This window comes from Electrona antarctica (genome assembly GCF_951216825.1).
Source record: "Electrona antarctica genome assembly, chromosome: 5".
Taxonomy (NCBI): domain Eukaryota; kingdom Metazoa; phylum Chordata; class Actinopteri; order Myctophiformes; family Myctophidae; genus Electrona; species Electrona antarctica.
The window spans coordinates 56,086,500-56,108,507 of NC_136810.1; the positions used below are offsets into that span (position 1 = coordinate 56,086,500).

The following is a 22,008-nucleotide window of genomic DNA, read 5'->3' on the forward strand; positions in this document are numbered from 1 at the left end:
GAAAGGAACGGAAGTAACCATTACTTAACGCATTTTGGGCGGGAACCCCTTTTGGTGTTTTAAACATTGTTATAATTTAGCTATTGAAAAATAGCAGATCTACAAGCTCATAGCGCGCCACCGAGTGGCGCGCTATGAGCTTGTAGGTCTGCTATTTTTGAAAAATCGTGAAAATATTTCTTTCAGAAAACTGGAGGATTTAGAAGATTTTTTTTAAAATTTGACGTCAGGCCAAAATGGGTCAACATGTATCTTGGCAGATAATGTGGTTTATAGTGTCCTGACAATAGTATTATCTGGTTTGTCACCTGCACATAAAACGGTGTGACATGGTTCATACTTTGTTCCCACCATGACTTCCTGTAACACTGGGTGTTTGTCTCTACAGAAGCCCCTCTCAGCCACAGCTCCACCAGTGTGGCTGCCGTACACGGCCATAGACCAGCTCCTCCAGGCGCTGAACGAGACGCAGACCAACGCCGGCGTACGTCTGACATAATTTCTGTACCTTAACCCATTTTGAGGCGGGAACCCCTTTTGGTGTTAACATTATGTTATGCTTTAGCTATTGAAAAATAGCAGATCTACAAGCTCATAGCGCGCCACCGAGTGGCGCACTACGAGCTTGTAGGTCTGCTGTTTTTTGAAAAATCGTGAAAATATTTATTTCAGAAAACTGGAGGATTTAGAAGATTTTTTTTTTAAATGTCGAGGTCGGGTCTAAATGGGTTAAAAACAATTGTTGAATTCTGTACATAGAAATAAGACTATATTAAACATCTATAGTACATAATAGATGGGTAAATGCAACTGAAGGTAATCCAATTCATCCTGGATCCGGTTCATTTGGGTGTTACTGTATGCCAGGGGTTCTCAACGTTTTTGTCCGGGGACCCCCGGAAATGCTTTGGCAATGTCTCGGGACCCCCGCCCCACCCCCTCCCGACCCCCAATATAAATTGACTGCTACAATAACCTTAAACCATTTTGGGCGGGAACCCCTTTTGGTGTTTTAAGCATTGTTATAATTTAGCTATTGAAAAATAGCAGATCTACAAGCTCATAGCGCGCCACCGGCGCGCTACGAGCTTGTAGGTCTGCTATTTTTGAAAAATCGTGAAAATAACATTTTTCTAAAAATCATTTTTTTTTTTTTTTTTTTTTTTTAATAATTTGGGGACCCCCTAAAATAATTTGGCGACCCACGGGTTGAGAACCCCTGCTGTATGCAACCAGGGACAAGTTCTCTATAGTTATAGTTAGTTTGTCTAATGTCTGATTTTTTTTCTTTTTCTCCTCCCAGCTCTACAACAAACTGAGGGACAAACTGGACGGATACCACAAGCTGGTGGAACAGACAAGCAGACGGAAAATCCTGGCTCTATAGACCCTCCCCCCCCCCCCCCCCCCCCCCCCCCCCCACACACACACACACTGCCCCCTACCTGTCCCTGTACAGTGGCTTCTCATGAAGATGCTCTTTAGCGACATCGAAAAGGAAGATAACTAAATATTTTTGTAGCAGTATATTTAAAAGGATCATTTCAAAAGTTCACTTTATGGGTGTAATGTGTTGCCATCATTTCATCTAATCTAAGGGGGACTCTGCGATTGAAAGCCTTATCTGTGCATTTATATGGTTTAAGATTTGTAAATATTGTCTATGTGCACATGGTTAAGAAGTAAACGGGTGTTTTTCACTCTATAATTATGTATTCTTTTTTTATAGAATTACATTGTTCTTTTTTTGTACTCGTACGTGAACCTTTTACAAACAGGTTTGTTGTAAATTGTGCAGATGCAATTAAAGGATTTCGTTCCATGTCTGCGTTCATTGAAATGAAGTCTTTGTTAGTGTGATGGTTAGATTGATTTTCTGCTTGATTCAAGACTTGCTGCAGAGGTGTTCATTTAGACCTCAACCAAAGGGATTTCTGGCTGATGAGAACTGGAGACTTCTCGAGCAGACCCTTCGCTAAGCCCCACCCCAAAAGTGAATCCAACCCAAATTGTTTAGCAACCGTTGCTAAGGTGGGTTAGCGTTCGTCACCTCATAGCTGTCAAAGTTATTTTGCATGGCTGTGTTGAACACCTACAGATCCCTTAAAAAAAAATATATATATATAAATGTTATTTTTTAGCGGTGCCTCCGCTCCAATTCACAGCTATGTGTGTCCGTATGGGTATGTGTGTGTGTGTGTATATGTAAGTGTCTGAGCACGGAACGCTGCAACACGGTAACTCTGTCACTTCTCGACCGTTTCGGACGCGGGAAGGTTCGCTAGAACCGGGCCGTGTTCCTCGGGGTCTGGATGTTCCCCCACACAGTACAGTTGCACCGCTCACTTCACACAGGTGTTATATTTGAGTGGTGCAACCACTCCTGCTATGTGTGTCCCTGGGTCTGTCCGTCCGAGCACGAAAATAGCGTTCTAGCATTTGTTCACCACCAAGTGTCACTGTTGCACAGCCTAACACAGACACACGCAGGCCAGGGAGGAGGGCTTGTACAGTACAGTATGTACAGCACAAGTACAGTACCACGCCAGACGGGTCTGATTTTTTTTTAAATCTTGATTATGGCGTACATCTTTTAAAGATAATGTCGACCATCTGAAAAGTATATGCATTCAATTCAAGTATGCAATCAATACGTTGTCTGGGCTACCACTGCCCTATAGCCCTAGGGAACCAACCACTTGGTAGCCTACACCACGGATGGACTGGCCACAGGAGTACCAGGCATATGCTCGGTGGGCGGTCTGGGCCAAATGTTAAATTAGTTGTCTGTTGTGTATCATTTATCTTGTACTGTAAATGTGGTGGTGTTAAGGGCTGGTTTTTCCAAGTATTTATATGGGCCTTGACCTGAAAAGTCAGTCATCTGCACTGGTTGTGGTGGTCCAGTCCAAATTCCGTGGAAATGTCTGGGCCCCTACACCATACTGCTGCTTCTGCAACAACACCTACACGACCTACAACCTAGCAACCACCTGTTTTACCACTTCTCATGCTTCTAAAGATGAATCCCTCTCAAAGCTTCAATGTAGTTTACATATTTATGCGAAGACCACTGTCTGTCGCTGTCTTGGTAACCTTATACTGTACAGTATACATGTTAACAAGAAAAGTGGGCACTAGGCCTATATGAAGAGTGGGTGGGCACTGGGCACCTCGTTCTGCATAAAATTGGTAATCCAAAATGTATCATGAAAATAAACCATTTGGAAAACGGTCATGCAAAGTATACATGAAATGAAATGAAATGAAATGAAATGAAATCTATATTTACCCAGGGTATCTGGGCTAAGCTCAAGAACTTGTTTCCAGCCAGGCCCTGCTCATAGAACACATTTCATCGTAGTGGTTGATGCCTTGTTCAAGGGCATTTCAGCGGTGGTAATTTTAACGTGTCGGACGGCTGGTTCGAACTGGGAACCTTCCGGTATCTAGACCGCGCCGCTATCCGTTCGGCCACCGCTGCCACACATGACTAGTTCTGCCCAATATTTCTAACCTGACTCCGCCAGATGGGGGCGGGAGTGAAGCAAACTTCTTTCAATGATCTGGTGGAGTCAGGTTATTGTAATATTTCTGGCTGCAATTGCTACAAAACCTAGGCTACATCCAATCATTTGTGCATAAACAAGAAGTTGAAGGGTATTCTGATAACATTGATGTACATATGTCAAGTTCAAGTTGTTAACAAATCACAATCACATCACAGACTTTTTTCCTTTTTTCTTTTTACATTTTGGACAAAATAGTACATTTTACATCGAGGTGCCCACTTGTATGCGCGCTGGCTTGGCCCGGTTTGACCCCAGTTATTTGACTACGTTCGTTTCTCTTAAAGGACTACATTACCCATAAATCCACGGAGACTTCCGGTAAGATGTTTCCAGCCAATGGTAAGAGGTTACCTGAATGCACAAAATTTGAAACGTTTCGGTTTGGTGGTGTTTGCTGTTTTGGGAGTGACAGTATTTATACAAGACTTACAGTATTACACGTGTATTACGATTCGTCCTCAGGTTAGAATAGCTCGTCTTGTTTTAAATATGATTAGTGTCAGTGTGTATTTGTGTGTGTGTGTTGGGGTCGTGTTACTCGTGCATAAACAACATTATTAGCGTCGTTAGCATTAACTGGCTAGTTGTAAACATGATATGCTGCGTAGTAAAATAAGGTGTTATTATTTACCTGTTAACTAGATTTTTCGTTACTTACACTAACATGATATTGATTACATTTTGTTTTTGCCGAGCCTATAGCCCAGCTCAGAGTACTGAGAGTAGTCTGTATAGTTGTAAAACTGACGTGGGCTGCATGGTTAGCCTGCCATAACGCTCCACCCTAGTGGTTTGTGGACATAAAAAACTTTATTTTCTCTTATTAACCTTTCTTTTCTTTTGTCTCTTCTAAATCAGCACTTTAAATTGCACTGTTGGAGGATGGATCCCTTTTCTGACGCCGGTTGGTACCGTTTTGATTGATTGAAAATTGTATTTACAGTTTGCAGAATGGGTACAGTTCAAGGAAGGTACATGTCAATGTATACAAAAACTGCTAAGGATAAAACCAGAAAAAAGCACTAAGACTTGTTTACATCGTCCATTTTCAATTCATCAGAACATTTAAAGACATACAAATAAATTCCAAACTGATTGTGTGAAATTCTATAATTGGCAACTCATTTCTCTGGCAGTCTAAAACAACATGAGCTTTCTTTTTCTTCAAGATTTCTATCCATTGGCGGAGGAGAAGTTTGATTTTGATGTGTCACTGTCACCTGCAAGGTCAGTGTCATTGGAACTTTCACATCATATGATACACCTTCATTTAACTTTCACATCATATGATACACCTTCATTTAACTTTCACATCATATCATACACCTTCATTTAACTTTCACATCATATGATACACCTTCATTTAACTTTCACATCATATGATACACCTTAATTTAACTTTCTCATCATTATGATACACCTTCATTTAACTTTCACATCATATGATACACCTTCATTTAACTTTCTCATCATATGATACACCTTCATTTAACTTTCACATCATATGATACACCTTCATTTAACTTTCACATCATATGATACACCTTCATTTAACTTTCTCATCATATGATACACCTTCATTTAACTTTCACATCATATGATACACCTTCATTTAACTTTCACATCATATGATACACCTTAATCTTTGCTACCTGCGTTTTTAGTCATACAAGTCTTATATGCAAACATTAAAAATGTGTGTTAATGTGAAAATTCAATAACATCACATCTTCTCATATAAGCAAACGACGACACCTCATCCTGCAATGTCTTAGTTTCAATACAATACCGCCCTACTATATCAGTTGATTGTAAAAAGTATAGGATTTTACTTTTATTCCCATATAAAGACTAGATATTCACAACTGCACCAAGAAATATACTTTGGACCCGTTTATAATTGGCCACAGTGCGTAACGTACGTGGGGCGGCATTCCCTTTGTCTTTGGTTATTTTATCACATGATGGAACATGCCGGTTCCCCGCCAATCACCCAGGAATACTTAACCCATTTAGGCCTGACCTCAAAATTTAAAAAAAAATCTTCTAAATCCTCCAGTTTTCTGAAATAAATATTTTCATGATTTTTCAAAAATAGCTAAATTATAACTTAATGTTGAAAACACCAAAGGGTTAATCACTGTTGTAACCAAAAATTTGGGATGTACCGTCAGTACAGATGAGACATTTTGGCCGTTATCCGATACTTAATTGCTGTTATGGCCGATATAATCAATGTCGATATGATCTCATTCTGTATTAAAACATTATAATATTTTTGTCCATTCTGAAAAAAAGCCTTATGAACACTGACTTTGAAAAAAGCAATGCCTCTTTATTCCAAAACTGGGTATGCAGTCCACCGTTATTGAAATGTTGGCCCACATCCCAACAAACGGCTTGAATGTAGTATTTTTATTAAAAAATGTTCCAACTTGTTGACTCTTTTGAAAGCGCCCCCAGAAAACACTAATAGAAGTTGCAGCCTTCATCATCACAAAAGGCTTTTTCAGGCTTTTTTATTTATTTCAATTATTTTTCAACATGATTATTATAAAATAAAATCTGCTAAAAACCGATATATAATTTCGATATCGATTCCATACCGATATTGCATTTTAAGGCCAATATCGGCTGATACCGATTTGATGAGCGATTAATTGCCCATCCCTATATCTAAGATGATATCTCCTGTTTTCCAGTTCCAGGGGAGATGAAGACGGTGAGGATGATGTATTTGTGGGTCCAGTCACAGACAAGGAGAAGGGTATCTGTGTCGCGGTGGAATATCTGGCCAAGGACAGTGTCAGCAGTGGGCCTTCTTCTGTGGCTGAGGAGCAGATGGAGTGGAGTCCTCTCACAGGAGATAACTTTGACAGAATGTGCAGTGAAGCCCAGAAACTAGCCACTCAGTTAAAGGAGGACCACCAGCAGCCACACACTGGACAGACAGACGGTGCCGTGCCTGCCGAGAGGGAAGTCCATATGGCCGTTGACTTTGTGCAGGACGCTGGGGCCAAACTGGACATGTTCAGCAAGCCATTCAATCGGGTTCTCAGCCCAATCAAACGGGAGACATTCTGTGTACAGGACAGTCCCGTGAAACTGCTTCCGCCCGCCATTCAGAAACGCTTGCTGAAAGGCGGTAGTAGTAGTAGTAGGAGCAGCGTTGGCTCGGGCGTGGGTGTCAACTCCGCTCGGGCTCGTCTCAGCACCTCCTCCGGCTCTAGGAGCAGCGTTGGCTCGGGCGTGGGTGTCAACTCCGCCCGGGCTCGTCTCAGCACCTCCTCCGTCTCCAGTCCTGCTTCTGGGTCGTCTAAGACTAGGACGCAGCCCAAGATGATGCTGCGAAGCAAGGCCGGCCTGGGCACCAGCGGGATTCTCCCCAGCAAGCGTGTAGTTCCGGCCACAAGCTCTGCCACGTCACTGAAGACCGCGAATACTGCAGCAGTGCCTGCAGAAAAACCCTCCAGGATGGCTCCGCCAAGCAAAGTAAGTCCACTAACATGTCTGTGTGATGTCTGTGTTTCTTGCTACCACCAAGTAAAGGAGTACTTGATATAGTAGTGCTGCACGTTTGTTTCTTGTGCAAATGTGAATCTCGATTTTCTAGAAATATCTAGTTCTAGAAATATCTAAATGGCATCTTGAAAAACCTTGCCGACACAACTTTGATTTGATGAATATCAGCAGCACTGATATTATGAGTATAATTATAATTTCCCCCTCTACATAAAATGGTACCAGTTTCATTCGTTTCGCTGTCAGATCCGAACTCTTTCCTTTAAGCGTGAAGTTAATCGGGGCATTATGGAGGAGTCTCAAAAGAAAGTTTCCTGCAAGTTGAAAGATGACTTGTAATCAGACGATACTGCTCATATTTTATGATTTTATATCATTTGTAAAATACTGCATTAGTTTAAATTACATAATTACTGCAATTCAGCAGACAGTTTTGGTGTTAGCATTATGTTATGCTTTAGCTATTGAAAAATAGCAGATCTACAAGCTCATAGCGCGCCACCGAGTGGCGCGCTATGAGCTTGTAGGTCTGCTATTTTTGAAAAATCGAAGAACGACTGACATAGAAACATAGCTTTTTCAGAAAACTGTCAGGATGTAGAAGACATTTTTAGAATCGTTCCCAGGTCAAAATGGGTTAAACAGTGAGTGGATGTTAGAATCACATGGGTTTCCTGATTTCACATTTGTAATGTTGTTTTTTCTAGGCTGGTTTGAGGTCCAAAGCACCACATCTTCAGACAAGGGGAGTGGTAGACGGGAGAAGGAATACCTCCTCGTCCTCTTGTTCCTCCGTGTCTAGCCTCAACTCCTCTCTATCTAGCTATAACTGCAGTATGTCTGTTTCTCCTCCTGTTGGGAAAGGTAAGGCCTTTCTCTCTCTCTCCATGGTACATATGGTTGAAAGAATCTGCTAAGTACCAGGGTTGTCCGAACCAATGGCCAATCTTAAAATAATAACATACCGGTACTAAAGCAGTGGTTCCAGCAGTGGAAAAAGATATGCCAGGGACCCCCTTAAGAGAAGATTGTTACGGCTCTAGCAGTGATTCTCAACCCGTTTAATTTCAAGGACCCCCAGTTTGACATGCATTAGTCTACGGACCCCCATTTAATGGCATGGGACCCCCAATTTATATTGTAAAATCAATGTTAATGTAACTCTGAGAGTGTACAAATGGACCCGTTGGGGTCCATTTGGTTCCATTTGTACACTCTCAGAGTTACAGACCCATAAGGGTCCATTTGGTTCCAAACTATAAATAGCTGGGGACCCCCTGGAACTCCCTCAAGGGCATAAATGAACTGCACATTTTGGTTAGAGGATGCTGTTGGTTTAAGTGAATGTTTTCAGTTATGATGGGTTTCTCCACGGTGCTTGCTTAGAAATGATGATGGTGAAAAGCACAGGAATTATACTATACCTAACCTTATATTGAGACATTATGTAAATATACAGTATAATTATATGTAAATCATGTTGTCTTTGGTGCCATCTGGTGTTCAGAAACAGTCTACACTCTTTGGCTTTAGTTTGAACATCTCTCATTACAGGAAATCTCAACACGTCTCTGAACAGAAGCAAAAATGTTACCAGCAGCCGCGCACCACCAACTAACACGAGCAGACCGCCGGCGGCCATTAACACGAGTGCTGCCAAAACTGCCCAGACTCGCCGTTCCAGCATCACCAGTAGCAGAGCTGCTGAGTCTAAACCCTCTGCTACGGCCGCCACCGTCAAAGGTGCACGGCGGTCCATCTCTGTCCAGTCCCGGAAGCCGTCCGAGACGACAGACCCGACCAAACTTGCCAGCAGGTCCACACCTCTGAAGAGAGCTGCACCGTGTAGCCCCACCCCGTTCCAACCGAGCCCGGCCAAACGAGCCTTGGTGTCTAGTGTTTCCTCCTTGCCACAATTTGGCCCGAGGGCCAGACCCGTGGCCCTCATCGCCCCTACACCCACTAGCAGGCTGAAAGGCCCCAAGCCATCTGAGGGTGAGTTTTATTGGTTTAGTTTCACCCAGCAGTGAGCACACCTTTTATACAAATGAATGTATGGAACTAGAAAAACATTTTTCTTTAGTGGTCTCGTAAAATATTCTAATATTTTGAAATAGTATTTTATGATTTGCATGAGCTGTATGCCATAATCATCAAGATTACAACAAAAAAAAGGTTTTAAATACTTTACTTTATGCGCAATGAATTGGGAATATATAGAAGTTTAAATATTTTAATTATATTACGGGAGAACATGAACTTCTATTTTTTGAGAAGGAGCTGTATATAATAGTATACCATATACAGTCCATGGCAGAAAGTCTACCTTCAGTCAAAATGTACTGTCCATAAAGGGTTGTCAATACTGGAATGAGCTCCCTCTCACACTGAGGGAAATCCCCACTTTCACAGCTTTTAAAGGACAATTGAAACATGTGATCATGTATGACGCTTAGTCCAAAATAGAGTAAACTTGCCCTAATAATAGTTTAATCTTTTCTTATTTTTTATTCTTACTAGTCTTATTATGTATGCTATGTCCTTCAGTCCTGTTTGTATTGTTTGATGTCTGGGGACTGCAGATGGAAATTAGCATGTTTTGCTAAATCTGGTATATTTACACTGCACATGTAATATTCATCAATATACACTGTCCCGACTAAATAAACGAATTAAGTAAAGTAGGGCTGGAATGAATTTCCCGTACTTATCTGAACTTGTGTAACTCATGATGGATTCAATTGTGCCTTTTCTCCATGGTAGTGGTTCACTCCCCAGACTCGCTGAAGATCATGAAACCAAAGAGACTGATGAGTAGTGCTGGCAGTATGGACAGGTATGTGTGCATATATATACTATATATAAAATCCCTTTTATATCTTGTCTAATTAGATGTTCAAGTACCATCAAAATTATCCTCTCGTCTCCACTGACTTTTTCCTTTCTTCCCAAAGTCCAACTCCGGAGGTGTTCCACACGCCCTCCATGTCTAGAATCAGACGTCCATCGGCCTTACCGACCCCCGTCAACAGGAGGATGTCTGGTATCCCATGTATGACCCCTAAGAGTTTAGCTGGGTTCTGCAGGCCATCCCCCGCTATAGCCATCTCTGCTAGGAAGACCAGTAACCAGAGGTGAGACGATAACCTGGGCCTCACTCATGCATGGTATGGGTGTTGTGTTGGATTGGTATAGAGCGTCGCAGTCCCGCCCCCTACCATGGACCAGGAAATGATTCTCCGTTCATTTTCCTCATAGACATTTCAGAAAGTATTTATTTAAAGACGTTTACGCCGCGGACAAAGCCAACTCGAGTCGTGACAAATAATGACAACAAACACAATTTTTTGGGCCGAACAAATAATTAGAAAGAAGAAAAAAACGGCAGGTTACAACACTTTTTTTGTTGTTTTTCTTCTTTGAAATTATTTGTTTGGTCCAAAATATTGTTTGAGTTGGCTTTGTCCGCGGCGTAACTGTCTTTAAATAAATACTTTTTGAAATGTCTATGGGAAAAATGCATTGGGATTAATTTCCTGGTCCATGGTAGGGGGCGGGACTGCGACGCTCTATTGCTTGCACCTTGCCAGAATAAAATCCCTGACCCCCAGTGGATTTCACTGAGTTAAGAATTATTATGAATAATGATTGTGAATGGTATACTTTGTGTAGAGCAGGTTTCCAAAGTTAGAAAAAGTAGAAAATAAATTCCTTAAGTCGATGACTAATAATAATAATAATAACTTTATTTGTATAGCACCTTCCATGACATGAAATGCAACTCAAAGTGCTTTACAGAGCAAAGAAAGAAAAGCAAGGCATAAAAAATATAATGATAGCAGTAATGCAATACAGTGAGGACATGGGTCTTGAGCTGTGCTAATAATAATCTGCAATTTATATAGTGCTTTTCTAAGTAGTTACCAGATCAGTGGCCTTGTGGTTGAGTGTCCGCCCTGGGACTGGGAGGCTGGGGTTCAATCCCCAGTCGGGTCATACCAAAGACTCTAAAAAATGGGACTTGGCACTCAGCATCAAGGGTTGGATTGGGGGTAAATCCCTGCGACATACTAGCGTCATGTCCAGGGGGTGTACTTGTACATCAAGCTGCCTCACGCTACAGAAACAGGAGATAGGGTATAGTAGTTAAAGGGGAGGGGACAAGAACATTTTACCTTTTATTCGGAAAACCTCAGATGAGAAAGAATTAAAATAAAACAATAACAAGTTCAAATCAAAGTCAACTCTCCCTCTCTGCAGTCCTCCTCGGGTTGAGTCTGCAGCCACAGAGGAGGAGCTGGTCGTCTCACCAAAGATCCAACCGTTCGCTCTGGAAGATGCTGATCCAGCAGCTCTCCAGCTGGAAACGCAAAATGAAGCCCCGACTTGTGTGACTGTACAGGTAAGTCCAGGCAGGGTTCTGAAAATCCTTTGAACGTGTTTGACACATACCTGCATGAATTATCTTTACTTCCAAGAATGTGCTTGAATTTTGAACAACACATGCAGGATGTTGAGATTTTTGAATTGGAAGATATTCTTAGTGCTGACTGCCAAGTGCTTCAGTTTGACTTTTTGAAAACTTGTGAAAATCCTGATCCGCAGGGCCCAGAGGTGGTTGAGCACCCTGATGAGAACCAGGAGCCTGAGCCAAGTGCAAACCTGAGGAAACGTCCCTCCACTGAGGACGGGATCTCTGGAGACCATGAAGCCAAGACACAGGAAGGCGTTGAGGTACCTGGAAAAACCTCATTCCATATTTGAGTCATGTTGTAGAATGTTGGCATCTGCATGTTCTACTACATTTTTGTCTCCCTTGGGGGGGGGGGGGGGGGCTGGCCTCTAAGGGCCATGGCCTCCCACGCAAATATTTTGTTTTCCTAATATATGCATGTCTTGCCCAGATTTTGCTGGTGGATGTCCCGGCTTCTAAACCTGAGGGTAAACCAGATAAACACCTCATTGACCTGTCCAATACCCCAGACCTGATCCGGCCACTGCGGCCTGTCCCACTCCTCAACGTTGGTCGTGAGAAAGAGGTGAGAAAAATACATGTGCCTGGAGATAACTGTCACTTGTTACCATTGTCATCTTGTAAGAATAATGTTTATTGTTTATCTGTATTTTGTCCAACACCCAATCTGGGATTATTAATCAAAGTACCGGTATATCGTAACTTGCCCATTACATTTTTGTGATATCTTGTCAGCAATTGAAAACTAAGGTTGCACCCATTTGTTGTTGAGATCTTCTGTACAAGTTGACATTTTGGCCTAATGGAGGCACTAGAGGCTCCTCCTAAAACCCCACAAGCCTTCTCTCTGAAACCCACTCCCAACTCACATCAGAGCTGCCCCCACCTTCGGCACGTTCAAAAAGCACACTCAAAACCCACCTTTTCAGACTTGCTTTCCCGGCCTACAGAAATCCCCCCCCCCCCCCCCTTTTTTTTTTCTTCTGTTTGTTTGTTTTTACCCTTTCCTTATTTATTTGTTTTGAAGTTGTTTTTATTCTAGTTGTCCTGTAACGCTTTACAGGACTTTGAGTACCTTGAAAAGCACTATATAAATCATCATGTATTTGTATTATTTTTGTATTATTATTAGAGGAAAGTAACCTGACTCTGCCATATGGGGGCGGTATTAATGTACAAGTTCACAACACGGTCGTGAAACAAAATGTGAAGCAAGCATCTTCCATCTGGCAGCGTCATGGCTCATTCTTTGCGGAGCATGACATTTCACAGCAACTACGCTCGGTGCGCATAGCTGTAGTCCTGGGTTTCCAGAAGATGTTACACATTAACTGTTCTGGTTCATTTTACGGCGTGAGATTTTAACTGGAAAGCACCTAAACCTAACCTTAACCCTCTCCCAACCCTTAACGCACCCCTCACCAACCTTAATGGGGTCGTTTTAACGCACCCCTCACCAACCTTATGCCTAACCAATGACTAGTCTAAACTAAGTATGCACCCCATGTGTTTCACATTGATGTGACTCTGTTTTTGCTTTACTCTGAACAGTTGATTGATCTGAGCTCTCCCCTGATCAAGTGGAGTCCAGAAGGCCAGAAGGAGAAAGCTGTGAAAGAAGCTCCACTTGTAAACCTCTCCTTCTGATCAGACCCGGTCCGACAGTATAGCATCTCCATGTGTCTATCAACGATACACCTGTGCACACACCTGTACTTCTGATCAGACCCGGTCCGACAGTATAGCATCTCCATGTGTCTATAAACGATACACCTGTGCACACACCTGTACTTCTGATCAGACCCGGTCCGACAGTATAGCATCTCCATGTGTCTATAAACGATACACCTGTGCACACACCTGTACTTCTGATCAGACCCGGTCCGACAGTATAGCATCTCCATGTGTCTATAAACGATACACCTGTGCACACACCTGTACTTCTGATCAGACCCGGTCCGACAGTATAGCATCTCCATGTGTCTATAAACGATACACCTGTGCACACACCTGTACTTCTGATCAGACCCGGTCCGACAGTATAGCATCTCCATGTGTCTATAAACGATACACCTGTGCACACACCTGTACTTCTGATCAGACCCGGTCCGACAGTATAGCATCTCCATGTGTCTATAAACGATACACCTGTGCACACACCTGTACTTCTGATCGTATAGCATCTCCATGTGTCTATAAACGATACACCTGTGCACACACCTGTACTTAAAGTGAAGAAACTTTGTTTTAACCTATTAAGACCGGGAAAGTGTCATTTTAGATTTTAGCTATATACTGTATATGAGTGTGTCACAATAAAAAAAGGCAGATATACAAGCTATGAGCTTGTAGATCTGCTACTTTAGAACAATCGTGAAAATGTGTGCAAATCTTAGAATATATTATATGATTTTTCTGTATCTCAAATACCGGTACATATAATTTGGGGGGTTGTTGACATGCAAATGTTTGACAAGCACTAGCAACAAATATGTTTTTTTTGTGTTTTCTTTTTTTAAACTGTTAGGTTTTGAAAGACAATTGTGGAATGGGCCTCAAATCTTAATTAATCCGTTTTGGGAAGTTCTTCAGGAATAATTTAATTGATCAGTTTGCTGCTGTTTTTGTTTTGATTTCATAAAAACTTTATGTAAATATCTTGAGTTAAAATGTGCATGAAAAGAAAAAAAAGAATCGAGGGAAATAAAAGTTGTGATTATGAAATGTACCTGCTATGATGGTTCCATTTTGTTTGGATGAATGCAGTAGAGGAGTTGTGCTAATCCAGAGATATTCATTTGATGATAATATAATTTATGAGAAAGCGCTATTCTAGGAACAAAGGGGACTGACTGTAATGGCATCATGACGCCAGAAAATCCACTGAATTAATATAACCTCTTTAAGGCTTATTTCAAATATAGTGAAAATAGCAGTCACAATGCATAGCAATCTTTTACAGTATGATTGCGATGCAATGCATTGAGTGCTTGTAGATCTGTTATTGGGGGGGGGGGGGTAGATTTCAATACAGCAATGCATTGATATTATAAATGTACTAATTTCAGTAATTTGTACTTTTGAATGCTTATGGTCTTTTTAAAAGCATATATGTGTACGTTTGAATACCTGAGTCAAGTGTTGAGGAAAATAAATGTGCCTGGAGAGAACTGTCACTTGTTAACATTGCTATGTCATCTTGTAAAAAATAATGTTTATATTGTTTATCTGAATTTTGTCCATTTTTATTTAAAGACCCAATCTGGGATTGGTAAACGAAAGCGAAAAGTATATTGTTAAACCGGCCCAAGATTTTTTTTGATGTCTTGTTTTGAAAACTTTGTCATAAGGTTGCACCCATTTGTTTTTTGAGATCTTGTGCACAAGTTGACATTTTTTTGGCCTAATGGAGGCACTGGAAGAGGAAAGACCATCGAGTCAAAGTCAGTAGGGCTCATTCTCTGCGGAGCATGACATTTCACAGCAAATGAGCTCTGTGCATAACTAGTCCCTGGGGTTCTGTACTTTGTCGACCCCTGATGAAAACATTATTGGGACTCAGCCTTCGAAATGAGAAAGCACCAAAACTCCTAAGGAAGAGAGAGGTCCAACCATGCACGTATACGTTTAGTTATTGGCATTGGCATGACATGCATTATCTTATGGATGCATATACAATTAACATATTCAATGTTCATGTGAATCTAATTTATCCAGCCTGATACAGTAAACAGAAAATTATTCTTAAAAAGTCCAAATCTAACTTCAACCCTTTTGTGCATCTATTTATTCCATGGATGCTTACTTTGTGGATGGTTCGTCTCACAAAGTTGTAAGTAAAATTGACTCTACTACCGACAGGAGGCAGTATAGAGGCACTCATCTACATAAAGTTTAGGTGCTGCTTGGGGATGGGGGGGGGGGTGCTGCTGCTGCTGCTGCTGCTACTCACTAGCAGCAACAGAAGAAAGCTCGTTAGTCCCATCATTTCAACAGCACTATATAGCCATGGAGATGGCGAACGCTGCGTCGAGGAGCAGAGAGAAAGTTTTCGAGCAGACTTTATAGGCGTTTCTTATTGAGAGTGGAGCCAGCCGGCTGGGAATATCATGAGTTTCAGCTGGTCCAACAACCATGGATGTACAAATGCTTTGGATTTGGATTATTTGCGTTTCGTTCGTGCACGTTCCGTTATTTATCGGGGGCTTTGATCTGCACGTCTCGGACACGCTGCAGCCCGGATTCATCCTGGCGAATGCGTCCGTCGGACCCGGGTGGATTTATAACGTGGAGAGGGCGATGACCCCGCGGTACGTGCGCCGCTTCATAGACGTCAAGAGGAAAGAGGGAGCCGTCTTTCTCTCGGGGAAAGTGGACTGCGCGCGTCTGCCGAGGAACCCCGTCCCGCTGTACGTGCAGCTCCGCTCCATAACGTCGGACAACTTCATCTTGATACACTTCAAGACGTTCCTGCACGGGCAGAACTGTTTCATCAAGTACAAGAGAAAGCGCGTCAAGCGCGAACACGACATATACATGAATATCCGCTCGAGGCTGGTGCCGTCCCCCTGTCTCTCCACCGGGATTTTGGTCATCAGCCTTTATAAACATTTGCCACATTTCACTCACACGAACGACTTCCACTCGTCGTGCGAGTCGGGGGGCCACACGATAAGTTTCGACAGGGGCATTTTTAATCCGAACTGCCTCGGCTCCGACCTCAGGGGAGAGTTGGACGTGGTGTGCAAGGTGCAAAACTCACTGAACCCCTCGACGGTGCGCCTGAAACTGCGTCCCCCGCCTCCCCTCAGTCAAGACGAGGGAAGCTTTACGGGTGTCGTGGACTCCTCGGGGGACTTGGATTACTGGGCTAAACGTGACAGGAGGGCCGCCGCGAACACGGGTCCCCAGTTCCAGCTGCCCAACTACCAGGTGTCCGTCCCCGAGAACGAGCCCGCGGGGACGCGCGTCATCACGCTCAGAGCGCTCGATCCGGACGCCGGGGATGCCGGCAGAGTGGACTACGACATGGAGGCCCTGTTCGACCACAGGTCAAACGACTACTTTCAGATCAGCCTGGAGACGGGCACCATCACGACGCTGCAGCCGTTGGACCGGGAAGTCAAGGACACGCACGTGTTCAAAGTCATCGCCACGGACCACGGCAAGCCCAAGAGGTCGGCCACGGCCTATCTCACCATCACCATCAGTGACACCAACGACCATTCGCCGGCGTTCGAGCAGACTACATACAGGGTTAGCATCAGGGAGAATGTGGAGGTGGGCTTCGAAGTGCTCACCATCAGGGCCACGGACGGGGACGCTCCTTCCAACGCCAACATGATATACAAGATTGTCAACGAGGAGGAGGGGGACAATGCCGGTTTTGAGATTGACCCCAGGAACGGCCTGGTCAGAATCAGAGTGAGGCCGGACAGAGAGACCATGTCCGCGTATCAGCTGATCGTCGAGGCCAACGACCAGGGCAGAGACCCGGGCCCTCGCAGTGCCACGGCCACGGTGCACATCGCCGTGGAGGACGAGAACGACAACTACCCTCAGTTCTGCGAGAAGAGGTACGTGGTCCAGGTGCTGGAGAGCATAGCGGTGAACACCCAGGTGGCTCAGGTGAAAGCCACAGACGGGGACGCGGGCAACAACGCCAAGGTCCATTACAGCATAATCAGCGGCAATGTAAAAGGCCAGTTCTATATCCACTCCCCTACGGGGGTCATCGATGTCACCCAGCCTCTCGATTATGAGACCATACGTGAGTATAATTTGCGTATAAAAGCACAGGACGGGGGCAGACCGCCGCTAATAAACGGCACAGGCATGGTGGTGGTTCAGGTCGTGGACGTCAACGATAACGCCCCCATGTTTGTCAGCACGCCCTTCCAGGCCTCCGTGTTGGAGAGCGTGGCCGTCGGCTACTCCATCATCCACATTCAGGCCATCGACGCCGACTCCGGGGACAACTCCCATCTGGAGTACAGACTCACCGGCACGGGCCCCGGCTTCCCTTTCACCATCAACAACAACACGGGGTGGATCACGGTCTGCGTGGAGCTGGACAGGGAGACGACTGAGTTTTACACCTTTGGCGTGGAAGCGGTGGACCACGGGATTCCCGCCATGTCGTCCTCCGCCAGTGTGAGTGTGACGGTCCTCGACGTGAACGACAACGTTCCCACGTTCACCCAGAAACTGTACAACTTGAAGATCAACGAGGACGCAGCGGCGGGAACCAGCGTGCTGGCGCTCACCGCCGTCGACCGAGACGCCAACAGCGTCGTGACCTATCAGATCTCCAGCGGCAACACGAGGAACCGGTTCTCCATCACGAGCCAGAGCGCGGGGGGCCTCATCACGCTGGCACTGCCGCTGGACTACAAGCAGGAGCGCCAGTACGTCCTCACGGTGACGGCTTCGGACGGCACGCGCCAGGACACGGCCCAGGTGCACATCAACGTCACGGACGCCAACACGCACCGGCCCGTCTTTCAGAGCGCCAGCTACCACGTGATGTTCAGCGAGGACCGCCCCGTGGGCTCCACCGTGGTTCTGATCAGCGCCACGGACGAAGACACGGGAGAGAACGCGCGCATCACTTACGTGATGGAGGACAACGTGCCGCAGTTCAAGATCAACCCCGACACCGGTGCCGTGACCACGCAGATAGAAATCGATTACGAGGACCAGGCGTCCTACACGCTCGCCATCATCGCCCGTGACAATGGCATCCCTCAGAAATCAGACACCACATATGTAGAGATCATTGTTCTGGACGCCAACGACAATGCGCCACAGTTTCTCCGTGACCTATACCAGGGGACTGTTTTTGAAGACGCTCCAGTCTACACGAGTGTTCTCCACATTTCCGCTTCTGACCGGGACTCCGGCTCCAACGGTAGAATCAGCTTTACCTTTCAAGGTGGGGACGATGGAGATGGGGATTTTTTCATTGAGCCGTACTCTGGTATAATCAGAACAGCCAGGAAAATAGACAGGGAAAATGTGCCCATGTACAACCTCAAGGCCTTTGCCGTGGACAAGGGCGTCCCGCCGCTCAAAGCAACCGTAGACATCCAGGTGTCTGTACTGGACATCAACGACAACGCTCCGGTGTTCGAAAAGGACGAGATGTACGTGTACGTGGCGGAGAACAGCCCCGTGGGTTCCATCGTGGCTCGCATCACCGCCACGGATCCCGACGAGGGGACCAACGCGCAAATCCTTTTCCAAATTGTGGAGGGGAACGTTCCGGAGGTCTTTCAGCTGGACATGTTCAACGGGGACCTCGTGGCTCTCGCAGACTTAGACTACGAGGCGAAAATGGAATACACCATCATCGTTCAAGCGACCTCTGCTCCTCTAGTGAGCCGGGCGGTCGTGCACATCCGCCTGTTGGACGTCAACGACAACGACCCGGTCCTGCGGGACTTTGAGATCATCTTCAACAACTATGTCACCAACAGGTCTAACAGTTTCCCCGCAGGTGTGATCGGACAGGTCCCGGCGCAGGATCCAGACGTGTCCGACATGCTGCATTACAGTTTTGTGGAGGGCAACGAGCTCAGTCTTCTGCTTCTCAACCAAGACACCGGCGAGCTCAAACTCAGCAGAGACCTCGACAACAACAGGCCTCTCGAGGCGGCCATGAAGATAAAGGTCACCGGTAAGTTCCTCCACTAAATCGATGCAGAGTACTTCCTTTGACATTTATAAGGTGTGGTTTTGTATACCTCCTCAAGTTGGTCATATTTCATGTGAATAGGTCACTGTGGCACCATTTGCTGCAGCAGCACTTTCACTCTCATGGTCCTCAAAGCAGTTCTTTAGGTTTAAGACATGTATATGGCTTGCTCAAGTCAGTTGCATTCAGGCGATCTTGTAAAGAGCATGCCTTTAAATACCGTGGCGACGATTGATGACTAGGAGCAAATGACCACCACATTGCCCACTGATGCTTGCTTGGTAACCATTGCCAGATCTATTGTTCTTGTCCATTGATGGTTACCGTGACTGGATTCGTTAAAAAAAAGTAGGGGGGGACTTTTTAAGAGCAAAAGTGGATTTACACGTATCTCAGCTTGTAGATCAGCATGTTTTTTAATTCTTAAAAATAAATTAGGACATAGGCCTATTTGGAATTTTTTTTTTTTTTTACAATTTTGACACATAGGGAAAATAGGGAGAAATTCCAGGGTTGATGTGGTTACCTTACTTAACGCAGATTTGTAATTGAATTGTTAAATATTAATTAAATATTATCAAACATAAATATGTATTTATATAAGGCAGTCTACATTTCCCCAACGGACCAGAAGCAGTGATAAAACACATTGGATTTGATGTATTTAGCTTTACTTTGCATCACAGCAGCTACTCTTCCTGGGGTCTCAATCACCATCATCAAAGAACAACATATTTCATATTTATTACATGTCATACACCATGCATACAACACAACACAAACACTGACTCGCGACCCGACCCGTCTAATACATTTGACAGCTCTATAGTACATTTCAATCTTCAACATTGATATCAAAATAAATATGATATCATAGTGGCAAGGGATATATATAGCTCATATCTCTTGAGTGAAGTGAAGTGTAACTTTATCTTAATATCTACACATACATCTCCATCAACCACCAGAGAAGGCGGTATCAAAAGCAGAGGCATGTACCCAGACGGCGCCCCTACAGTGGACTCTTCTTTTTGTGGCTGTGTAGCACGGAAAAGGTGGCACAGCATGGGCAAAACTAACTCTCAGTCCACACAGTACAGCCTAGTACTACAGCTGTTTTTTGCAAAAAAAACACTCATTGGGCTTAAAAGGGCCATGATGACATCATCACATTTGTGATGACGGCATTGGCCGTTTTTAGCCCAATGAGTGTTTTTTTTGCAAAACTAATGTTTGAAATGGATTCGGCATCATGATGCTGGGGACCCATACTAGACATTTCTAACATAAAACCTTGGTGTACTCAACATGTCCGGGTTCACAATGGGGCTCTATGGGCTGGCTACTAGACTACAGTGAAATCTTCAGTGTTGGTATAACTCAGTAGTTTAAAAAAGAAAATAAGTGTTAAAAAGCTCTATATTGTATATCTCTTGCTACAGTATAGAGCGTTTGTTCAGTAACAGGAGTCTCCATGTCTCTCCAGCTACAACGGAAATCAGAAATCAACAGAAAATGCATTTTCAGGTTGGCATCCCAATGTTATCCAATCTGAGGATAGAGAAGTTAACTCATTTGGACCCTAAAAAAAAGGTTTTGGACAAGAGATAGGCCTACAGTATAAGTCATTTTACACTTGGTTGCATGCTGAAAATAGCAGATCTACAAGCTCACAACACGTGCTTGTACATCTGCTATTTTCAGCAAGTATAAAACGACGGCATCAAGGCCCACCAAAATACATTTTAGTCGACTAAATTAACTGTAGATTTAGTCGACTAAAATCTTGATGATATTTAGTCGACTAAAACTAGACTAACACTAAAACATTCCAGGTGACTAAAATGTGACTAAAACTAAAGAGACTATGATTAAAACTAAAATCACAAACACTATAGCAGTGGTTTTCTACCCTTTTCACTTCAAGGACCATCATTTATTCAGCATTTGAGGTTTGAGCCACGGACCACATTTTGATGACATTTAGCCTCTCAGACCCCAAAACCTATAGAATTTTGTTGTCGTTGAATTTTCCATGCTGTGGTGGTACCACTAGCAGAGACAACAGACAAAAACAATAACAATTATTCTACTGTTCTACATTCTCTAATTGTGTAGACTTCTTGTGAATTAACTAATTTCATATTACACTCTCAAGAGTTAAAGATCTATTAAATAAGAGTCCATTTGGTTACCAATCATTTAGCTGTGGACCACCTGGAACCCACTCAAGGACCACTGGTGGTCCCCGGACCACTTGTTGAAAACCACAGTTCTATAGACCAGGGGTTCTCAACCTTTTTGGCCGGGGACCCCCGGAAATGCTTTGGCCATGTCTCGCGACCCCCGCCCCGCCCCCCCCTCCCCACCCCCAATACAAACTGACTGCAAAAATAACCTAGAGAAAATAAATCATAAATGAATACTGAAACCGGATATAATCATTAAGGAAAGTTTATGTATGTACTATGTGTTCTATGTAAACTCTTCATTTCCATTTTCTAGCCATTCAGTTGCAAAAAAGAAAAGAAAAATAACTTTTTTTTCTTTTCTTTTAAAAAAAATAATTTGGGGACCTCCCAAAATAATTTGGCGACCCCCCGTAGGGGTCGCGACCCACGGGTTGAGAACCCCTGCTATAGACCACCGAAGTCTGATGACATCAGAGACACTGGGCTCACTGCTAAAATCTAAAATATCTAAAACCACATATTTACACACACAAAGCCCCCAGGAAAGTGTTC

At 44.0% G+C, this 22,008-nt stretch overlaps 3 protein-coding genes across 7 annotated transcripts in view; all 3 read left to right on the forward strand.

Moving 5' to 3' along the window:
• The window catches only part of nup160 (nucleoporin 160), a 41,161-nt gene extending 39,337 nt beyond the window's left edge, over positions 1-1,824 (forward strand). For all 4 annotated transcript variants that reach the window (XM_079500450.1, XM_079500448.1, XM_079500451.1 and 1 more), the window contains exons 33-34: positions 389-484; positions 1,304-1,824. In XM_079500450.1, the coding sequence (XP_079356576.1) occupies positions 389-484; positions 1,304-1,387 (180 nt within the window). In that variant the 3' untranslated portion in view covers positions 1,388-1,824. The remainder of the gene's footprint in view (positions 1-388; positions 485-1,303) is intronic.
• A 2,094-nt stretch (positions 1,825-3,918) lies between these two features.
• Positions 3,919-14,296, forward strand: gtse1 (G-2 and S-phase expressed 1). Of its 2 annotated transcripts, none has more exons than XM_079501087.1 (12): positions 3,919-4,034; positions 4,431-4,476; positions 4,742-4,799; positions 6,275-7,064; positions 7,802-7,958; positions 8,649-9,089; positions 9,858-9,930; positions 10,049-10,228; positions 11,355-11,496; positions 11,700-11,828; positions 11,999-12,133; positions 13,120-14,296. In XM_079501087.1, exons 2-12 carry the CDS (start codon positions 4,455-4,457, stop codon positions 13,213-13,215), a joined length of 2,223 nt encoding a protein of 740 aa, XP_079357213.1. In that variant the 5' UTR covers positions 3,919-4,034; positions 4,431-4,454; the 3' UTR covers positions 13,216-14,296. The 2 variants fall into 2 exon arrangements, with proteins under 2 accessions (XP_079357213.1, XP_079357214.1); XM_079501088.1 differs by having other exon boundaries at positions 11,700-11,822.
• A 1,406-nt stretch (positions 14,297-15,702) lies between these two features.
• Positions 15,703-22,008, forward strand: part of LOC306924054 (cadherin EGF LAG seven-pass G-type receptor 1-like) — a gene marked incomplete at its 5' end in the record, with an annotated part of 72,229 nt that continues 65,923 nt past the window's right edge. Inside the window, 2 exons of the mRNA XM_079502395.1 lie at positions 15,703-19,246; positions 20,310-20,358. Of these exons, the coding sequence (XP_079358521.1) occupies positions 15,703-19,246; positions 20,310-20,358 (3,593 nt within the window). The remainder of the gene's footprint in view (positions 19,247-20,309; positions 20,359-22,008) is intronic.

Coding starts and splice junctions, on each gene's coding strand:
- gtse1 (XM_079501087.1), top strand. CDS start 4,455: ATGGATCCCTTTTCTGACGCCG. Junction 4,477..4,741: donor GGATCCCTTTTCTGACGCCG/GTTGGTACCGTT, acceptor TTTTTCTTCAAG/ATTTCTATCCATTGGCGGAG. Junction 11,497..11,699: donor CGACTTGTGTGACTGTACAG/GTAAGTCCAGGC, acceptor CCTGATCCGCAG/GGCCCAGAGGTGGTTGAGCA.